Source organism: Bombina bombina, chromosome 12 (genome assembly GCF_027579735.1).
Source record: "Bombina bombina isolate aBomBom1 chromosome 12, aBomBom1.pri, whole genome shotgun sequence".
Lineage (NCBI taxonomy): Eukaryota > Metazoa > Chordata > Amphibia > Anura > Bombinatoridae > Bombina > Bombina bombina.
The window spans coordinates 72391016-72412761 of record NC_069510.1 but is presented as its reverse complement, the minus strand read 5'-3'; the positions used below and the strand labels follow the sequence as shown (position 1 = coordinate 72412761).

At 41.6% G+C, this 21746-nt stretch overlaps 1 protein-coding gene across 1 annotated transcript in view; it reads left to right on the top strand.

Annotated features, from left to right (window-relative positions):
• The window catches only part of LOC128642753 (multidrug and toxin extrusion protein 1-like), a 433625-nt gene that overhangs the window by 143705 nt on the left and 268174 nt on the right, over nucleotides 1-21746 (top strand). Inside the window, exon 5 of the mRNA XM_053695544.1 lies at nucleotides 16432-16580. Within this exon, the coding sequence (XP_053551519.1) occupies nucleotides 16432-16580 (149 nt within the window). The remainder of the gene's footprint in view (nucleotides 1-16431; nucleotides 16581-21746) is intronic.

Below are 21746 nucleotides of genomic sequence, written 5' to 3'. Positions count from 1 at the left end.
CTCTGTCCAGAGTAAACGACAAACAGGGCAGATGTTTGACGAAAATCTTTAGTAGCCTGTAAGTAAAACTTCAAGGCACGGACTACGTCCAGATTATGCAAAAGACGTTCCTTCTTTGAAGAAGGATTAGGACACAATGATGGAACAACAATCTCTTGATTGATATTCCTGTTAGAAACCACCTTAGGTAAAAACCCAGGTTTGGTACGCAGAACTACCTTGTCTGAATGAAAAATCAGATAAGGAGAATCACAATGTAAGGCAGATAACTCAGAGACTCTTCGAGCCGAGGAAATAGCCATCAAAAACAGAACTTTCCAAGATAAAAGTTTAATATCAATGGAATGAAGGAGTTCAAACGGAACTCCCTGAAGAACTTTAAGAACCAAGTTTAAGCTCCACGGGGGAGCAACAGTTTTAAACACAGGCTTAATCCTAACCAAATCCTGACAAAATGGCTGGACGTCTGGAGCTTCTGCCAGACGCTTGTGCAAAAGAATAGACAGAGCAGAGATCTGTCCTTTTAAAGAACTAGCTGATAAGCCTTTGTCCAAACCCTCTTGGAGAAAGGACAATATCCTAGGAATCCTAACCTTACTCCATGAGTAACTCTTGGATTCACACCAATAAAGATATTTACGCCATATCTTATGGATGATTGAAAGGACCTTGTATTAGAAGGTCCTGCCTCAGAGGCAGAGTCCATGGTGGAAAGGATGACATGTCCACTAGGTCTGCATACCAGGTCCTGCGTGGCCACGCAGGCGCTATCAGAATCACCGATGCTCTCTCCTGTTTGATTTTGGCAATCAGTCAAGGGAGCAGAGGAAACGGTGGAAACACATAGGCCAGGTTGAAGAACCAAGGAGCTGTTAGAGCATCTATCAGCGTTGCTCCCGGGTCCCTGGACCTGGATCTGTAACAAGGAAGCTTGGCGTTCTGGCAAGACGCCATGAGATCCAGTTCTGGTTTGCCCCAACGATGGACCAGTTGAGCAAACACCTCCGGATGGAGTTCCCACTCCCCCGGATGAAAAGTCTGACGACTTAGAAAATCCGCCTCCCAGTTCTCTACGCCTGGGATGTGGATCGCTGACAGGTGGCAAGAGTGAGACTCTGCCCAGCGAATTATCTTTGAGACTTCTAACATCGCTAGGGAACTCCTGGTTCCCCCTTGATGGTTGATGTAAGCCACAGTCGTGATGTTGTCCGACTGAAATCTGATGAACCTCAGTGTTGCTAACTGAGGCCAAGCTAGAAGAGCATTGAATATTGCTCTTAACTCCAGAATATTTATTGGGAGGAGTTTCTCCTCCTGAGTCCACGATCCCTGAGCCTTCAGGGAGTTCCAGACTGCGCCCCAACCTAGAAGGCTGGCATCTGTTGTTACAATCTTCCAATCTGGCCTGCGAAAGGTCATACCCTTGGAAAGATGGACCCGAGAAAGCCACCAGAGAAGAGAATCTCTGGTCTCTTGATCCAGATTTAGTAGAGGGGACAAATCTGAGTAATCCCCATTCCACTGACTTAGCATGCATAATTGCAGCGGTCTGAGATGCAGGCGCGCAAATGGAACTATGTCCATTGCCGCTACCATTAAGCCGATTACTTCCATGCACTGAGCCACTGACGGGCGTGGAATGGAATGAAGGACACGGCAAGCATTTAGAAGTTTTGATAACCTGGACTCCGTCAGGTAAATTTTCATCTCTACAGAATCTATAAGAGTCCCTAGGAAGGAGACTCTTGTGAGTGGTGATAGAGAACTGTTTTCCATGTTCACTTTCCACCCATGCGACCTCAGAAATGCCAGAACTATCTCTGTATGAGACTTGGCAATTTGAAAGCTTGACGCCTGTATCAGGATGTCGTCTAAATACAGAGCCACCGCTATGCCTCGCGGTCTTAGAACCGCCAGAAGTGAGCCCAGAACCTTTGTAAAAATTCTCGGGGCAGTGGCCAACCCGAAGGGAAGAACTACAAATTGGTAATGCCTGTCTAGAAAGGCAAACCTTAGGAACCGATGATGATCTTTGTGAATCGGTATGTGAAGGTAGGCATCCTTTAAGTCCACTGTGGTCATGTACTGACCCTTTTTTTTTTTTTTTTTTTTAAACATTATTTTTATTATTTTTTCAGAAAAATAAAAAGAAAAAGTAGTTACAATCACAGGAAATACCACACAGGGTATACAACAACAACAAAAAAGATAAGAAAAGGATATGCAAAGAGAAACTTGCAACCACCGCTCCTGCAGCTGTGGTTGTAAACACAAAATACAGTATCTTTGGCATATTGCATAAAGAAGAAAACTAGAGTCCCTGTGGTTTAAAAAATTTGGTTTCAACTAAAGTAAACTAAAGTACAATAGTAACAGAACCTCTGATATCCAATTTCTTAAGTTTTTTATTTCTTATTGAAAATCTGATCTAAAAAAATAAAAAAAGAGGACTATTGTATTGTGTTGCATAACCAGGCTCATGGTTGGATGCTAAGGCCCTAATCCGCCAGGGCAGAGCCATAGCTACTTCGACAATGACAGAAACATGATGATCTTTGTGAATCGGTATGTGAAGGTAGGCATCCTTTAAGTCCACTGTGGTCATGTACTGACCCTTTTTTTTTTTTTTTTTTTAAACATTATTTTTATTATTTTTTCAGAAAAATAAAAAGAAAAAGTAGTTACAATCACAGGAAATACCACACAGGGTATACAACAACAACAAAAAAGATAAGAAAAGGATATGCAAAGAGAAACTTGCAACCACCGCTCCTGCAGCTGTGGTTGTAAACACAAAATACAGTATCTTTGGCATATTGCATAAAGAAGAAAACTAGAGTCCCTGTGGTTTAAAAAATTTGGTTTCAACTAAAGTAAACTAAAGTACAATAGTAACAGAACCTCTGATATCCAATTTCTTAAGTTTTTTATTTCTTATTGAAAATCTGATCTAAAAAAATAAAAAAAGAGGACTATTGTATTGTGTTGCATAACCAGGCTCATGGTTGGATGCTAAGGCCCTAATCCGCCAGGGCAGAGCCATAGCTACTTCGACAATGACAGAAACAAAAACCGAAAACAAGAACAGGAAAAAAAAAAAAAAAAAAAAAAAAAAGGGGGGGGGGGGGGGGGGGGGAGAAAAACTTCCTCTTCCCGGGCCTTCCTCACAACTTTAATACAGTACATATCCTCAAATAGAAAGTTCACCTCTAAGGCAAGCTTCTAGAACAGGAACTGAGTTACGGAACGGAAAAATGTATTGTTTTTGTATGTCCGAAGGTAGACTTTGTAGGAAATTAATCCATTTATTAAGAAATTTTTTAATCTCCTGTTCTGAGTCGATCGAAGTATCGTATTGTTCAATGGTTAATTTCAGGTGCATATTATTTAAAAATTGCACAAAGCTGGGGGAGCTCTTTGATTTCCAGGAAGCAAAAATAGTATTCCTAGCACATAAAATTGTAAAATTTACGAACGTTATGTTCAAATTGAATGTTGGAAGTGACTTTTCGTATAAAAAAATAATATCATCTACTTTGAGGTGGATCTGGTACCTAAGAATTTTTGAGAGCCAAAATGAAATTTTAGCCCAAAAGGATGCAACCTTTGGGCAACTCCAAATACAATGGATCAAATTGGCCATTGGGAAATTACATCTCCAGCAGGCATAACATTGATTTTTATTCCAAAGATTTAATGCATGGGGCGTTACATATGTGCGATTAATCAATTTTAATTGTGCCTCTCTCCAGGCTAGTAACGGAGTAGCCTGCCAGGCCCTCAAAAAACTTTTACTAATTGCTTCAGTGTCAATCCCTGGCATGTCAATTGACCACCTTTGTACCAGGCCAGTAAGATGCTTCTCTCCTTCTTTCTGCAATAACAATTTATACCAGTAGGAGATGGAGTGCACACCAGCGCGGAAGAGGGCGATCCCTGTATGCAAGCCTTCCCAGCCTGTATTATCAAAACTAGTTTTCTTAGTGTTCAAAAAGTGTCTGACTTGTAGATATCCAAAGAAATCTTTATTGTCAATTTGGAATTTAGTTTTGATGTTTTCAAATGAAAAAAGGTTTCCAAACTCCCGGTTGATACATTGATCAAAGTAAATCAGACCCTTAACCTGCCAATTTTTAAAGATCTTGTTGTTTATACCTTCTGTGAATTCAGGATTGCCTGTGATGGGTAGATATTTAGAATAGCTATGATCGGCTTTTAAAGATTTACATACCTTATGCCATGCGATAATAGGATTTTTAAAAGTGCACATTTTTTTCATCATAATAGGTAGTTTAGATATATTTAAATGGATGAGCGCTTTAAGAGAGAAGGGCAAGAAAAAGTCCTGTTCTAACTCCTTTATTTGAAAGTGTCCCACGTCCATTAGCCAGTCAGGAATAATTTTAACCAGACAGGCCCAATTGTATTTTTGAAGACAGGGAAAACCAAATCCCGCCGAGTCTCTCTCAAGGATAAGTTTATTTAAGGATAATTTAACTTTTTCTTTCCCCCACAAAAAGATCTTAAAGGTTTTATTCATTCTTTTCAGATCACAAGATTTTATAAACAGAGGCATATTCTGCATTATATATAGAAATTTAGGGAGAATAGTCATTTTAATCAAGTTTATTTTTCCTGCTAATGTAAGCGGGAAGTTTAACCATCTTGATAGATCATTTTCCACTTTGTTAATAAGCCCTGCAAAATTTTCCTCATACCATTTTTCTGGCGAAATATTAACATTAATCCCTAAATACCTCAAACTCTCGACTTCCTTAAATGGACATTGACTTTTACAGTTATCTGACTTTTGAACCCATAGTATTTCCGATTTTTGTGAGTTTACCTTGTACCCAGAAAACGTACTAAAACTGTCAAGAATTTTCATGAGTTTTGGATTGTTTTCCTCTGCTTTACTGATGAACACCAATAAGTCGTCCGCATAGAGGGATATTCTGAACTCTTTAGAGCCCACTCTAATACCTTGCAAGTTATTTCTCAACACTGTTGCTAATGGTTCTATACATAAATTAAACAGCAAGGGTGATAGCGGGCATCCTTGTCTAGTCCCTCTATTCAATTGGAAACTCTCAGATAATAGGCCATTTACCACTAAAGCTGAAAATGGGTTATCATAAAGTTTAAAAATAAATTTAAATGACCCTCTTGGATCATGGGTAGGATGGTCCGAATAGTTTCCATTTTCAATGATGGAACTCTGAGGAATTTGTTTAAGATCTTTAGATCCAAGATTGGTCTGAAGGTTCCCTCTTTCTTGGGAACCACAAACAGATTTGAATAAAATCCCTGTCCTTGTTCCGTCCGCGGAACTGGATGGATCACTCCCATTACTAGGAGGTCTTGCACACAGCTTAGGAATGCCTCTTTCTTTATCTGGTTTGCTGATAACCTTGAAAGATGAAATCTCCCTTGTGGAGGAGAAGCTTTGAAGTCCAGAAGATATCCCTGAGATATGATCTCCAACGCCCAGGGATCCTGAACATCTCTTGCCCACGCCTGGGCGAAGAGAGAAATCCGTTTCCGGATAGGGGGCCGTTCCTTCATGCTGTCTTGGGGGCAGCAGCAGGCTTTCTGGCCTGCTTGCCCTTGTTCCAGGACTGGTTAGGTTTCCAGGCCTGTCTGGAATGAGCAACAGTTCCCTCTTGTTTTGAAGCGGAGGAAGTTGATGCTGCTCCTGCCTTGACATTTCGAAAGGCACGAAAATTAGACTGTTTGGCCTTTGATTTGGCCCTGTCCTGAGGAAGGGTATGACCCTTGCCTCCAGTAATGTCAGCAATAATTTCCTTCAAGCCAGGCCCGAATAAGGTCTGCCCCTTGAAAGGAATGTTGAGTAATTTAGACTTTGAAGTCACGTCAGCTGACCAGGATTTAAGCCATAGCGCCCTACGCGCCTGGATGGCGAATCCGGAATTCTTAGCCGTTAGTTTAGTCAAATGAACAATGGCATCAGAAACAAATGAGTTAGCTAGCTTAAGCGTTCTAAGCTTGTCAATAATTTCCTTCAATGGAGCTGTCTGGATGGCCTCTTCCAGGGCCTCAAACCAGAATGCCGTCGCAGCAGTGACAGGCGCAATGCATGCAAGGGGCTGTAAAATAAAACCTTGTTGAATAAACATTTTCTTAAGGTAACCCTCCAATTTTTTATCCATTGGATCTGAAAAAGCACAACTGTCCTCAACCGGGATAGTGGTACGCTTTGCTAAAGTAGAAACTGCTCCCTACACCTTAGGGACCGTCTGCCATAAGTCCCGTGTAGTGGCGTCTATTGGAAACATTTTTCTAAATATAGGAGGTGGGGAAGAGGGCACATCGGGTCTATCCCACTCCTTACTAATAATTTCTGTAAGCCTTTTAGATATAGGAAAAACGTCAGTACACACCGGCACCGCATAGTATCTATCCAGCCTACACAATTTCTCTGGAATTGCAACTGTGTTACAGTCATTCAGAGCAGCTAATACCTCCCCAAGCAATACACGGAGGTTCTCAAGCTTAAATTTAAAATTAGAAATCTCTGAATCAGGTTTCCCTGAGTCAGAGATGTCACCCACAGACTGAAGCTCTCCCTCCTCATGTTCTGCATACTGTGACGCAGTATCAGACATGGCTCTAACAGCATTTGCGCGCTCTGTATCTCTCCTAACCCCAGAGCTATCGCGCTTGCCTCTTAACCCTCTCAGAACCCTCTGGTGATAATTCTTTTATAGATAAAGACTGATCTTTACTGTTTAAGGTGAAATCAATACATTTAGTACACATTCTCCTATGGGGCTCCACCATGGCTTTCAAACATAATGAACAAGTAGGTTCCTCTGTGTCAGACATGTTTAAACAGACTAGCAATGAGACTAGCAAGCTTGGAAAACACTTTAAAACAAGTTTACAAGCAATATAGACACAAATTTTCCCAAATTTTGAAATAACAGTGAAAAATTGCAGTTACACTAACGAAATTTTTACAGTGTATGTAATAAGTTAGCAGAGCATTGCACCCACTTGCAAATGGATGATTAACCCCTTAATACCAAAAACGGAATAACAAATGACAAAAACGTTTTTTAAACAGTCACAACAACTGCCACAGCTCTACTGTGGCTTTTTACATCCCTCAATACGACTTTTGAAGCCTTTTGAGCCCTTCAGAGAAGTCCTGGATCATGCAGGAAGAAGCTGGATGTCTGTGTCTGTAATTTTTGCTGTGCAAAAAAATGCCAAAATAGGCCCCTCCCACTCATATTACAACAGTGGGAAGCCTCAGGGAACTGTTTCTAGTCAAAATTCAAGCCAGCCATGTGGAAAAAACTAGGCCCCAATAAGTTTTATCACCAAACATATGTAAAAAACGATTAAACATGCCAGCAAACGTTTTAAAATACACTTTTATAAGAGTATGTATCTCTATTAATAAGCCTGATACCAGTCGCTATCACTGCATTTAAGGCTTTACTTAAATTACTTCGGTATCAGCAGCATTTTACTAGCAAATTCCATCCCTAGAAAAATATTTTAACTGCACATACCTTATTACAGGAAAACCTGCACGCTATTCCCCCTCTGAAGTTACCTCACTCCTCAGAATATGTGAGAACAGCAAAGGATGTTAGTTACTTCTGCTAAGATCATAGAAAACGCAGGCAGATTCTTCTTCTAAATACTGCCTGAGATAAACAGTACACTCCGGTACCATTTAAAAATAACAAACTTTTGATTGAAGAAATAAACTAAGTATAAAACACCACAGTCCTCTTACGACCTCCATCTTAGTTGAGAGTTGCAAGAGAATGACTGGATATGGCAGTGAGGGGAGGAGCTATATAGCAGCTTTGCTGTGGGTGATCCTCTTGCAACTTCCTGTTGGGAAGGAGAATATCCCACAAGTAATGGATGATCCGTGGACTGGATACACTTAACAAGAGAAAATAACAAAACCTAACATAACAGAAAACAAAAACACTGCCAAAAAAAAACCTCACAGTTATGCCTATACTAATACTAAGGCCCCTTAAAAAAAAAACAACAACAAAAAAACACCTTAAAATTAAAAAAAATGATAAACTAACACTAAAAGTTACTATAACAATAACCATTTGAAGGACTTTTTGTAGGGCATTGCCATAAAGTGACTTAGTTTTTTTTCAATTAAAATTTACAACCCATTCTACAATAAAAGTAACCCTGCACCACCCCCAAAAAAAGCCTAATCTAACAAAAAAAAAAACTAAACTTAAAAATAACTCTATCCTAGAAAAAAAATTGCCTTAACAAGGCAATTTGGTTGGGCATTGCTATTAGAAAGGAATTTGGTAGGGCAATTCTAAAAAACAAACTAATCTAAAAAAAAATGGTTGCCATGAAAAGAGAATTTGGTAGGGCATTGCCCATAAGTGATTTTAGTTATTTTTAGAAAACAAAATAAAAGCCCTAAAATAAAAAAAAAACTAAAAGATAAAAAAAAAACTAAGCTTAAAAATAAAATAGCCCACCCCAAGGCCAACTTGACTCCGGCGGTCCTCTTTTTCCATCTTCTATCTTTAGTCTTTCATCTTCTTCCATCTTCCATACAATCCATCTTTTTTTCTTATCTTCTTGCAGAGGTCCTCTTTATGTGGTCACCGTCACACAATGAAGCTTGAATGTGAGGTTCCTCCTTATATAAGGGTGCCCTTGCATTTCTATTGGCTGATTTTTGAATTCTTAGTCCAATCAACCAATACAATGAAAGCTTTTTCTTTTGGTTGATTGGACTAAGAATTTAAAAAATCAGCCAATAGAAGTGCAAGGGCACTTCTTTATAAGGAGGTACCTTGCATTCAAGCTTTAGTGTTCAGCGTTGACCGCATGAAAAGGACCTCTGCAAAAAAAGGCTATAGGCGGTATAGGGGTTAATCAGTTAGGATGTTTATTGCAGTGGGCTATTGACGGTATAGGGTTTAATAGGTCAGGAAGTTTATTGCAGTGGGCTGTTGGCGGTTTAAGGGTTAATAGGTTAGGAAGAATATTGCGGTTTTCTATTGGTTGATATTCATAAGTAGTGTAGTATTAGTTTGTGGTGGTGGGTTATTTCAGTTTAGGGGTACATAGCTATGTTTATTAGGCTCGGTAACATATATATTTAAAAGGGATCCTTTACTTTACATGTCCCAGTGTCGGTGCCGATGCTGCTTGGAATATTTTGCCAGCAACACAACAGTAATGTGAGCACTTCTGAATATTTTGCCGGCATTCTCAACATTGATTTGGATCCCTTTTAATTATATCACCGTCTCGCAGCACTTTCAATCATCAGGGCCATAGAGCTGAAGCCTTAATAGTGCAAAAATGACAAAAACAGAATTTATGCTTACCTGATAAATTACTTTCTCCAACGGTGTGTCCGGTCCACGGCGTCATCCTTACTTGTGGGAATATCTCTTCCCCAACAGGAAATGGCAAAGAGTCCCAGCAAAGCTGGCCATATAGTCCCTCCTAGGCTCCGCCCACCCCAGTCATTCGACCAACGGACAGGAGGAAAAAATAGGAGAAACCATATGGTGTCGTGGTGACTGTAGTTAGAGAAAATAATTCATCGGACCTGATTAAAAAACCAGGGCGGGCCGTGGACCGGACACACCGTTGGAGAAAGTAATTTATCAGGTAAGCATAAATTCTGTTTTCTCCAACATTGGTGTGTCCGGTCCACGGCGTCATCCTTACTTGTGGGAACCAATACCAAAGCTTTAGGACACGGATGAAGGGAGGGAGCAAATCAGGTCACCTAAACGGAAGGCACCATGGCTTGCAAAACCTTTCTCCCAAAAATAGCCTCCGAAGAAGCAAAAGTATCAAATTTGTAAAATTTGGCAAAAGTGTGCAGTGAAGACCAAGTCGCTGCCTTACATATCTGGTCAACAGAAGCCTCGTTCTTGAAGGCCCATGTGGAAGCCACAGCCCTAGTGGAGTGAGCTGTGATTCTTTCAGGAGGCTGCCGTCTGGCAGTCTCATAAGCCAATCGGATGATGCTTTTAAGCCAAAAAGAAAGAGAGGTAGAAGTTGCTTTTTGACCTCTCCTTTTACCAGAATAGACGACAAACAGAGAAGAAGTTTGTCTGAAGTCTTTCGTAGCTTCTAAGTAGAATTTTAGAGCACGGACTACATCTAAATTGTGTAGCAAACGTTCCTTCTTTGAAACTGGATTCGGACACAAAGAAGGTACAACTATCTCTTGATTAATAATTTTGTTGGAAACAACCTTTGGTAGAAAACCAGGCTTAGTACGCAAAACAACCTTATCTGAATGGAACACCAGATAGGGTGGAGTACATTGTAGAGCAGATAACTCAGAAACTCTTCTAGCAGAAGAAATAGCAACCAAAAACAAAACTTTCCAAGATAACAACTTAATATCTACGGAATGTAAAGGTTCAAACGGAACCCCTTGAAGAACTGAAAGAACTAGATTTAAACTCCAGGGAGGAGTCAAAGGTCTGTAAACAGGCTTGATCCGAACCAAAGCCTGAACAAATGCTTGAACATCTGGCACAACTGCCAGTCGTTTGTGCAGTAGGACAGATAAAGCAGAAATCTGTCCCTTTAGAGAACTTGCAGATAATCCTTTATCCAAACCTTCTTGTAGAAAGGAAAGAATCCTAGGAATCTTTATCTTATTCCATGGGAATCCCTTGGATTCACACCAGCAGATATATCTTTTCCATATTTTATGGTAAATCTTTCTAGTTACCGGTTTTCTGGCTTGAACCAGAGTATCTATCACGGAATCTGAAAACCCACGCTTTGATAGAATCAAGCGTTCAATCTCCAAGCCGTCAGCTGGAGGGAGACCAGATTTGGATGTTCGAATGGACCCTGAACAAGAAGGTCCTGTCTCAAAGGTAGCTTCCATGGTGGAACCGATGACATATTCACCAGGTCTGCATACCAAGTCCTGCGTGGCCACGCAGGAGCTATCAAGATCACCGAGGACCTCTCCTGTTTGATCCTGGCTACCAGCCTGGGAATGAGAGGAAACGGTGGAAACACATAAGCTAGGTTGAAGGTCCAAGGCGCTACTAGTGCATCCACTAGAGTCGCCTTGGGATCCCTGGATCTGGACCCGTAGCAAGGAACCTTGAAGTTCTGACGGGACGCCATCAGATCCATATCTGGAATGCCCCATAGTTGCGTCAACTGGGCAAAGATCTCCGGGTGGAGTTCCCACTCCCCCGGATGGAATGTCTGACGACTCAAATAATCCGCTTCCCAGTTTTCCACACCTGGAATGTGGATCGCAGATAGGTGGCAGGAGTGATTCTCCGCCCATTGTATTATATTGGTCACTTCTTTCATCGCCAGGGAACTCCTTGTTCCCCCCTGATGATTGAGATACGCAACAGTCGTCATGTTGTCTGATTGGAATCTTATGAATCTGGCCTTTGCTAGCTGAGGCCAAGCCTGGAGAGCATTGAATATCGCTCTTAGTTCCAGAATGTTTATCGGGAGAAGAGACTCTTCCCGAGACCACAGTCCCTGAGCTTTCAGGGATTCCCAGACCGCGCCCCAGCCCACTAGGCTGGCGTCGGTCGTGACGATGACCCACTCTGGACTGCGGAAGCTCATTCCCTGGGATAGGTGATCCTGGGTTATCCACCAACGGAGTGAGTCTCTGGTCTTCTGATCTACTTGAATCACTGGAGACAAGTCTGTATAATCCCCATTCCACTGTTTCAGCATGCACAGTTGTAATGGTCTTAGATGAATTCGCGCAAAAGGAACTATGTCCATTGCTGCAACCATCAATCCTACTACTTCCATGCACGGAGCTACGGAAGGACGAGGAATAGAATGAAGAACTTGACAAGCGTTTAAAAGTTTTGACTTTCTGACATCTGTCAAGAAAATCCTCATTTCTAAGGAATCTATTATTGTTCCCAAGAAGGGAACTCTTGTCGACGGAGACAGGGAACTTTTTTCTATGTTCACCTTCCATCCGTGAGATCTGAGAAAGGCCAGAACGATGTCTGAGTGAGCCTTTGCCTTTGAAAGAGACGATGCTTGTACTAGAATGTCGTCCAAGTACGGTACTACTGCAATGCCCCTTGGTCTTAGAACCGCTAGAAGGGATCCGAGTACCTTTGTGAAAATCCTTGGAGCAGTGGCTAACCCGAATGGGAGGGCCACAAACTGGTAGTGTTTGTCCAGAAAGGCGAACCTTAGGAACTGATGATGTTCCTTGTGGATAGGGATAAGTAGATACGCATCCTTTAGATCCACGGTAGTCATAAATTGACCTTCCTGAATTGTGGGTAGAATCGTTCGAATGGTTTCCATCTTGAACGATGGTACTCTGAGAAATTTGTTTAGGATCTTTAGATCCAGGATTGGTCTGAAAGTTCCCTCTTTTTTGGGAACCACAAACAGATTTGAGTAAAATCCCATTCCTTGTTCCGCCGTTGGAACTGGGTGTATCACTCTTATCTTTAACAGGTCTTCTACACAATGTAAGAATGCCTGTCTCTTTATTTGGTTTTAGGATAAGTGAGACATGTGGAACCTTCCCCTTGGGGGTAGTTCCTTGAATTCCAGAAGATAACCCTGAGAAACTATTTCTAGCGTCCAGGGATCCTGAACATCTCTTGCCCAAGCCTGAGCAAAGAGAGAGAGTCTGCCCCCCACTAGATCCGGTCCCGGATCGGGGGCTACTCCTTCATGCTGTTTAGTTAGCAGCGGCAGGCTTCTTGGCCTGCTTACCCTTGTTCCAGCCTTGCATCGGTTTCCAGGCTGGTTTGGTCTGTGAGGTATTACCCTCTTGTTTAGAGGATGCAGAATTAGAGCCCGGTCCGTTCCTGAAATTACGAAAGGAACGAAAATTAGACTTATTCTTGGCTTTGAAAGGCCTATCTTGTGGAAGGGCGTGGCCCTTTCCCTCAGTGATGTCTGAGATAATCTCTTCAATTCTGGCCCGAAGAGAGTTTTACCCTTGAAGGGGATATTAAGCAATTTTGTCTTGGATGATACATCCACTGACCAAGACTTTAGCCAAAGCGCTCTGCGCGCCACAATTGCAAACCCTGAATTTTTCGCCGCTAATCTAGCTATTTGCAAAGCGGCATCTAAAATAAAAGAGTTAGCCAACTTAAGTGCGTGAACTCTGTCCATAACCTCCTCATATGGAGTCTCTCTACTGAGCGACTTTTCTAGTTCCTCGAACCAGAACCACGCTGCTGTAGTGACAGGAACAATGCACGAAATGGGTTGAAGAAGGTAACCTTGCTGTATAAAAATCTTTTTAAGCAAACCCTCCAATTTTTTATCCATAGGATCTTTGAAAGCACAATTATCCTCGATAGGAATAGTAGTGCGCTTGTTTAGAGTAGAAACTGCCCCCTCGACCTTAGGGACTGTCTGCCATAAGTCCTTTCTGGGGTCGACCATAGGAAATAATTTCTTAAATATAGGAGGGGGAACAAAAGGTATGCCGGGCTTCTCCCATTCCTTATTCACTATGTCCGCCACCCGCTTTGGTATAGGAAAAGCGTCGGGGTGCACCGGAACCTCTAGGAACTTGTCCATCTTGCATAATTTTTCTGGAATGACCAGGTTGTCACAATCATCCAGAGTAGATAACACCTCCTTAAGCAGTGCGCGGAGATGTTCTAATTTAAATTTAAATGTCACAACATCAGGTTCAGCCTGTTGGGAAATTTTTCCTGAATCTGAAATTTCCCCATCTGACAAAACCTCCCTCATGGCCCCTTCAGATTGGTGTGAGGGTATGACAGAACAATTATCATCAGCGCCTTCCTGCTCTTCAGTGTTTAAAACAGAGCAATCGCGCTTTCTCTGATATGCATTTTGGATAAAATATTTGCTATGGAGTTATCCATTACAGCCGTCAATTGTTGCATGGTAATAAGCATTGGCGCGCTAGAAGTACTAGGTGCCTCCTGCGTGGGCAAAACTGGTGTAGACACAGAAGGAGATGATGTAGAACCATGTCTACTCCCTTCATCTGATGAATCATCTTGGGCAACTTCATTATCTGTGACAGTACTGTCCTTACTTTGTTTGGACGTTTTAGCACAATTATCACATAATTTAGAAGGGGGAGACACATTGACTTTCATACATATAGAACATAGCTTATCTGAAGGCACAGACATGTTAAACAGGCTTAAACTTGTCAGCAAAACACAAAAACCGTTTTAAATCAAAACCGTTACTGTCTCTTTAAATTTTAAACAGAGCACACTTTATTACTGAATATGTGAAAAAATATGAAGGAATTGCTCAAATTTACCAAAATTTCACCACAGTGTCTTAAAGCATTAAAGGTATTGCACATCAATTTTCAGAGCTTTAACCCTTAAAATAACGAAACCGGAGCCGGTTACAGTTTTAACCCCTCTACAGTCCCAGCTACAGCCTCTGCTGCGACTCTACCAAACCCAGAGGGGAATACGATACCAAATGACGCCTTCTAGGAACTTTTCCAACTATTTTCAGGTCCTCACACATGCATCTGCATGTCTTGCTCTCAAAAACAGCTGCGCAGTAATGGCGCGAAAATGAGGCTCAGCCTACAACTGGGAAGGCCCTTCCTGACTGGAAAAGGTGTCTAACATAGTGCCTGACGTTAAAAAACGTTCCCCAAGTTTATAAATGTGAAATACCAGCATAAACATGTATAAAATGCCCAAATAAAGCAATCGATTTTGCCCATAAAAGTGTCTACCAGTTTCATAGCCCATATTAAGCCCTTTATTCTGCTTGAGACTAAGAAAATGGCTTACCGGTCCCCATGAGGGGAAATGACAGCCTTCCAGCATTACACAGTCTTGTTAGAAATATGGCTAGTCATACCTTAAGCAGAAAAGTCTGCTAACTGTTTCCCCCAACTGAAGTTACTTCATCTCAACAGTCCTATGTGGAAACAGCAAAGGATTTTAGTTACTGTCTGCTAAAATCATCTTCCTCTCACAAACAGAATTCTTCATCTCTTTCTGTTTCAGAGTAAATAGTACATACCAGCACTATTTTAAAATAACAAACTCTTGATAGTAGAATAAAAAACTACAACTAAACACCACATACTCTTAACCATCTCCGTGGAGATGTTGCCTGTGCAACGGCAAAGAGAATGACTGGGGTGGGCGGAGCCTAGGAGGGACTATATGGCCAGCTTTGCTGGGACTCTTTGCCATTTCCTGTTGGGGAAGAGATATTCCCACAAGTAAGGATGACGCCGTGGACCGGACACACCAATGTTGGAGAAAGGTATGTCATTTTTGCATTAGAATGTCCCTTTCAACATTTTATATTACAATCTCAATGTCTCAAAGGGACATAAAAGAGCAATTATAAAATGCTCTAATGCGTTAAATCATGTATTATTGCTACTAAAATAAATCATGATAGTGTATTTTTACTATGAATAATAATTAGTAAAAAAGAAAATATCTTATAACCTTGAGCTAGAACACAACAAATAGCATATTGGTGCCATTGACAGTGGTCAAATACAAGAAGTTCATTTCACAATAGCGTATCATTTTACTTGATTTTTCATGTATTTTATTTGAAACTATTATATTTATTAATGCATATCATAATAAAACACTACACTGAAATGATTGCATTAAGAAATTCAGTAAAGCAGTTTCTCTTACATTTGGAATAACTTTATAGCATTATAAACATGAATAAATGATGTGCCTGCAACAATGTCACTTTTACATTAGACTGTCCCTTTAAACATTTTATATTACAATCTCAATGTCTCTTAAAGGGATATAAAAGAGCAATAATAAACTGCTCTATGTGTTACAGCATTGATTATTGCTACAAAAATAAATAATGAAAGTGTATTATTACTATGAATAGTATAAAAGGACAGTCTAGTTAAAATTAAACTTTCAGATAGGGCATGTCATTTTAAACAACTTTCCAATTTACTTGTATCATCAGATTTGCTTTGTTCCCTCTGTAATCTTTGTTGAACGCTAAACCTAGGTAGGTTTGTATGCTAATTTCTAAGCCCTTGAAGGCCTCCTCTTATCTCAGTGCATTATAATAGCTTTTCACAGCTAGATAGTGCTAGTTTATGTGTGCCATATAGATAACATTGTGCTCCCTCCTGTGGAGGTATGCAGGAGGCTGCACTAATTGGCTGAAATACAAGTTTGTCAAAAGAACTGCAGTCTGCAGAGGCTTAGATACAAGGTAATAACCAAGGTAAAAAGTGTATTAATAAAACAGTGTTGGTTATGTAAAACTGGGGAATGGGTAATAAAGGGATTATCTATTCTTTTTAAACAATTACAGTTTTAAATAGACTGTCCCTTTAATAGAGAAATACAGTTTTTAGTTTAATATCTCGTTAGTGAAGATTCATCTCCTCGCCTGCAGACCCATAATGATTTTATTTTTCTCTTTCAGACGTACGGAGGACGCAACCTAAAGCTTGTAGGAACTATCATGCAGAGGAGCATCTTAATCCTTATGCTTTTTTGCTTTCCTTGTTGGGCCCTGTTTATAAACACTGAACCTATTTTGCTCCTTTTTAAACAGGATCCAGAAGTAACCAGGTGAGACAAATTTTCATAGCCCCAAAAAAATCCTAACCTTCCACCCTTATTGATTATATTGTGTTTATTAACTAGCAAGGCCAGCAAGCATTGGCATTACTGTACTATATAAGTATAGCTTGACTGTATGATAGAGATGTGCTTTCGGCTTGGATGAATACGAGAGCAGCCCAATGCATTAATGGATGAAACAGATGAATGATTTCTTGACCAAATTGATTTGTTTATTCGTACCGTTTGGGGCCAAATAAGGTTCAGGAAGGAGAAGCAAAGGAGGTATATTGGACCTATTTGTAGCAAAAATAGAGTGTGTGCTGGACTATTCTTTGTGTTTTTTGAAAAATACATTATTGTAATTATTATTATCAAGGCTGGTGTTTTTTTTTTTAGTTAGGTGACCACATCACTTGAAATAAAAACAGAATTTATGTTTACCTGATAAATTTCTTTCTCCAACGGTGTGTCCGGTCCACGGCGTCATCCTTACTTGTGGGATATTCTCTTCCCCAACAGGAAATGGCAAAGAGCCCAGCAAAGCTGGTCACATGATCCCTCCTAGGCTCCGCCTACCCCAGTCATTCGACCGACGTTAAGGAGGAATAATAGCATAGGAGAAACCATATGGTACCGTGGTGACTGTAGTTAAAGAAAATAAATTATCAGACCTGATTAAAAAACCAGGGCGGGCCGTGGACCGGACACACCGTTGGAGAAAGAAATTTATCAGGTAAACATAAATTCTGTTTTCTCCAACATAGGTGTGTCCGGTCCACGGCGTCATCCTTACTTGTGGGAACCAATACCAAAGCTTTAGGACACGGATGAAGGGAGGGAGCAAATCAGGTCACCTAAATGGAAGGCACCACGGCTTGCAAAACCTTTCTCCCAAAAATAGCCTCAGAAGAAGCAAAAGTATCAAACTTGTAAAATTTGGTAAAAGTGTGCAGTGAAGACCAAGTCGCTGCCCTACATATCTGATCAACAGAAGCCTCGTTCTTGAAGGCCCATGTGGAAGCCACAGCCCTAGTGGAATGAGCCGTGATTCTTTCGGGAGGCTGCCGTCCGGCAGTCTCGTAAGCCAATCTGATGATGCTTTTAATCCAAAAAGAGAGAGAGGTAGAAGTTGCTTTTTGACCTCTCCTTTTACCTGAATAAACAACAAACAGGGAAGATGTTTGTCTAAAATCCTTTGTAGCATCTAAATAGAATTTTAGAGCGCGAACAACATCCAAATTGTGCAACAAGCGTTCCTTCTTTGAAACTGGTTTCGGACACAGAGAAGGTACGATAATCTCCTGGTTAATGTTTTTGTTAGAAACAACTTTTGGAAGAAAACCAGGTTTAGTACGTAAAACCACCTTATCTGCATGGAACACCAGATAAGGAGGAGAACACTGCAGAGCAGATAATTCTGAAACTCTTCTAGCAGAAGAAATTGCAACTAAAAACAAAACTTTCCAAGATAATAACTTAATATCAACGGAATGTAAGGGTTCAAACGGAACCCCCTGAAGAACTGAAAGAACTAGATTGAGACTCCAAGGAGGAGTCAAGGGTTTGTAAACAGGCTTGATTCTAACCAGAGCCTGAACAAAGGCTTGAACATCTGGCACAGCTGCCAGCTTTTTGTGAAGTAACACCGACAAGGCAGAAATCTGTCCCTTCAGGGAACTTGCCGATAATCCTTTTTCCAATCCTTCTTGAAGGAAGGATAGAATCCTAGGAATCTTAACCTTGTCCCAAGGGAATCCTTTAGATTCACACCAACAGATATATTTTTTCCAAATTTTGTGGTAAATCTTTCTAGTTACAGGCTTTCTGGCCTGAACAAGAGTATCGATAACAGAATCTGAGAAACCTCGCTTCGATAAAATCAAGCGTTCAATCTCCAAGCAGTCAGCTGGAGTGAAACCAGATTCGGATGTTCGAACGGACCCTGAACAAGAAGGTCTCGTCTCAAAGGTAGCTTCCAAGGTGGAGCCGATGACATATTCACCAGATCTGCATACCAAGTCCTGCGTGGCCACGCAGGAGCTATCAAGATCACCGACGCCCTCTCCTGATTGATCCTGGCTACCAGCCTGGGGATGAGAGGAAACGGCGGGAACACATAAGCTAGTTTGAAGGTCCAAGGTGCTACTAGTGCATCCACTAGAGCCGCCTTGGGATCCCTGGATCTGGACCCGTAGCAAGGAACTTTGAAGTTCTGACGAGAGGCCATCAGATCCATGTCTGGAATGCCCCAAAGTTGAGTGACTTGGGCAAAGATTTCCGGATGGAGTTCCCACTCCCCCGGATGCAATGTCTGACGACTCAGAAAATCCGCTTCCCAATTTTCCACTCCCGGGATGTGGATAGCAGACAGGTGGCAGGAGTGAGACTCCGCCCATAGAATAATCTTGGTCACTTCTTCCATCGCTAGGGAACTCCTTGTTCCCCCCTGATGGTTGATGTACGCAACAGTCGTCATGTTGTCTGATTGAAACCGTATGAACTTGGTCCTCGCTAGCTGAGGCCAAGCCTTGAGAGCATTGAATATCGCTCTCAGTTCCAGAATATTTATCGGTAGAAGAGATTCTTCCCGAGACCAAAGACCCTGAGCTTTCAGGGATCCCCAGACCGCGCCCCAGCCCATCAGACTGGCGTCGGTCGTGACAATGACCCACTCTGGTCTGTGGAATGTCATCCCTCGTGACAGGTTGTCCAGGGACAGCCACCAACGGAGTGAGTCTCTGGTCCTCTGATTTACTTGTATCTTTGGAGACAAGTCTGTATAGTCCCCATTCCACTGACTGAGCATGCACAGTTGTAATGGTCTTAGATGAATGCGCGCAAAAGGAACTATGTCCATTGTCGCTACCATCAACCCGATCACTTCCATGCACTGAGCTACGGAAGGAAGAGGAACGGAATGAAGTATTCGACAAGAGTCCAGAAGCTTTGTCTTTCTGGCCTCTGTTAGAAAAATCCTCATTTCTGAGGAGTCTATAATTGTTCCCAAGAAGGGAACCCTTGTTGACGGGGATAGAGAACTCTTTTCCACGTTCACTTTCCAGCCGTGCGATCTGAGAAAGGCCAGGACGATGTCCGTGTGAGCCTTTGCTCGAGGGAGGGACGACGCTTGAATCAGAATGTCGTCCAGGTAAGGTACAACTGCAATGCCCCTTGGTCTTAGCACAGCTAGAAGGGACCCTAGTACCTTTGTGAAAATCCTTGGAGCAGTGGCTAATCCGAAAGGAAGCGCCACGAACTGGTAATGTTTGTCCAGGAATGCAAACCTTAGGAACCGATGATGTTCCTTGTGGATAGGAATATGTAGATACGCATCCTTTAAATCCACCGTGGTCATGAATTGACCTTCCTGGATGGAAGGAAGGATAGTTCGAATGGTTTCCATCTTGAAAGATGGGACCTTGAGAAATTTGTTTAAGATCTTGAGATCTAGGATTGGTCTGAACGTTCCCTCTTTTTTGGGAACTATGAACAGATTGGAGTAGAACCCCATCCCTTGTTCTCTCAATGGAACAGGATGAATCACTCCCATTTTTAACAGGTCTTCTACACAATGTAAGAACGCCTGTCTTTTTATGTGGTCTGAAGACAACTGAGACCTGTGGAACCTTCCCCTTGGGGGAAGTCCCTTGAATTCCAGAAGATAACCCTAGGAGACTATTTCTAGCGCCCAAGGATCCAGAACATCTCTTGCCCAAGCCTGAGCGAAGAGAGAGAGTCTGCCCCCCACCAGATCCGGTCCCGGATCGGGGGCCGATATTTCATGCTGTCTTGGTAGCAGTGGCAGGTTTCTTTGCCTGCTTTCCCTTGTTCCAGCCTTGCATTGGTCTCCAAGCTGGCTTGGCCTGAGAAGTATTACTCTCTTGCTTAGAGGACGTAGCACCTTGGGCTGGTCCGTTTTTACGAAAGGGACGAAAATTAGGTCTAGAGTGAAAGAATTAGCCAATTTGAGAGCATTGACTCTGTCCATAATCTCCTCATAAGGAGGAGAGTCACTATCGAGCACCTTAATCAGTTCATCAAACCAGAAATATGCGGCTGTAGTGACAGGGACAATGCATGAAATGGGTTGTAGAAGGTAACCCTGCTGAACAAACATCTTTTTAAGCAAACCTTCTAATTTTTTATCCATAGGATCTTTGAAAGCACAACTATCCTCTATGGGAATAGTGGTGCGTTTGTTTAAAGTAGAAACCGCTCCCTCGACCTTGGGGACTGACTGCCATAAGTCCTTTCTGGGGTCGACCATAGGAAACAATTTTTTAAATATGGGGGGAGGGACGAAAGGAATACCGGGCCTTTCCCATTCTTTATTAACAATGTCCGCCACCCGCTTGGGTATAGGAAAAGCTTCTGGGAGCCCCGGCACCTCTAGGAACTTGTCCATTTTACATAGTTTCTCTGGGATGACCAAATTTTCACAATCATCCAGAGTGGATAATACCTCCTTAAGCAAAATGCGGAGATGTTCCAATTTAAATTTAAAAGTAATCACATCAGATTCAGCCTGCTGAGAAATGTTCCCTAAATCAGTAATTTCTCCCTCAGACAAAACCTCCCTGGCTCCCTCAGATTGGGTTAGGGGCCCTTCAGAGATATTAATATCAGCGTCGTCATGCTCTTCAGTAACTAAAACAGAGCATCCACGCTTACGCTGACAAGGGTTCATTTTGGCTAAAATGTTTTTGACAGAATTATCCATTACAGCCGTTAATTGTTGCATAGTAAGGAGTATTGGCGCGCTAGATGTACTAGGGGCCTCCTGAGTGGGCAAGACTCGTGTAGACGAAGGAGGGAATGATGCAGTACCATGCTTACTCCCCTCACTTGAGGAATCATCTTGGGCATCATTGTCATTATCACATAAATCACATTTATTTAAATGAATAGGAATTCTGGCTTCCCCACATTCAGAACACAGTCTATCTGGTAGTTCAGACATGTTAAACAGGCATAAACTTGATAAGAAAGTACAAAAAACGTTTTGAAATAAAACCGTTACTGTCACTTTAAATTTTAAACTGAACACACTTTATTACTGCAATTGCGAAAAAACATGAAGGAATTGTTCAAAATTCACCAAACTTTCACCACAGTGTCTTAAAGCCTTGAAAATATTGCACACCAATTTTGGAAGCTTTAACCCTTAAAATA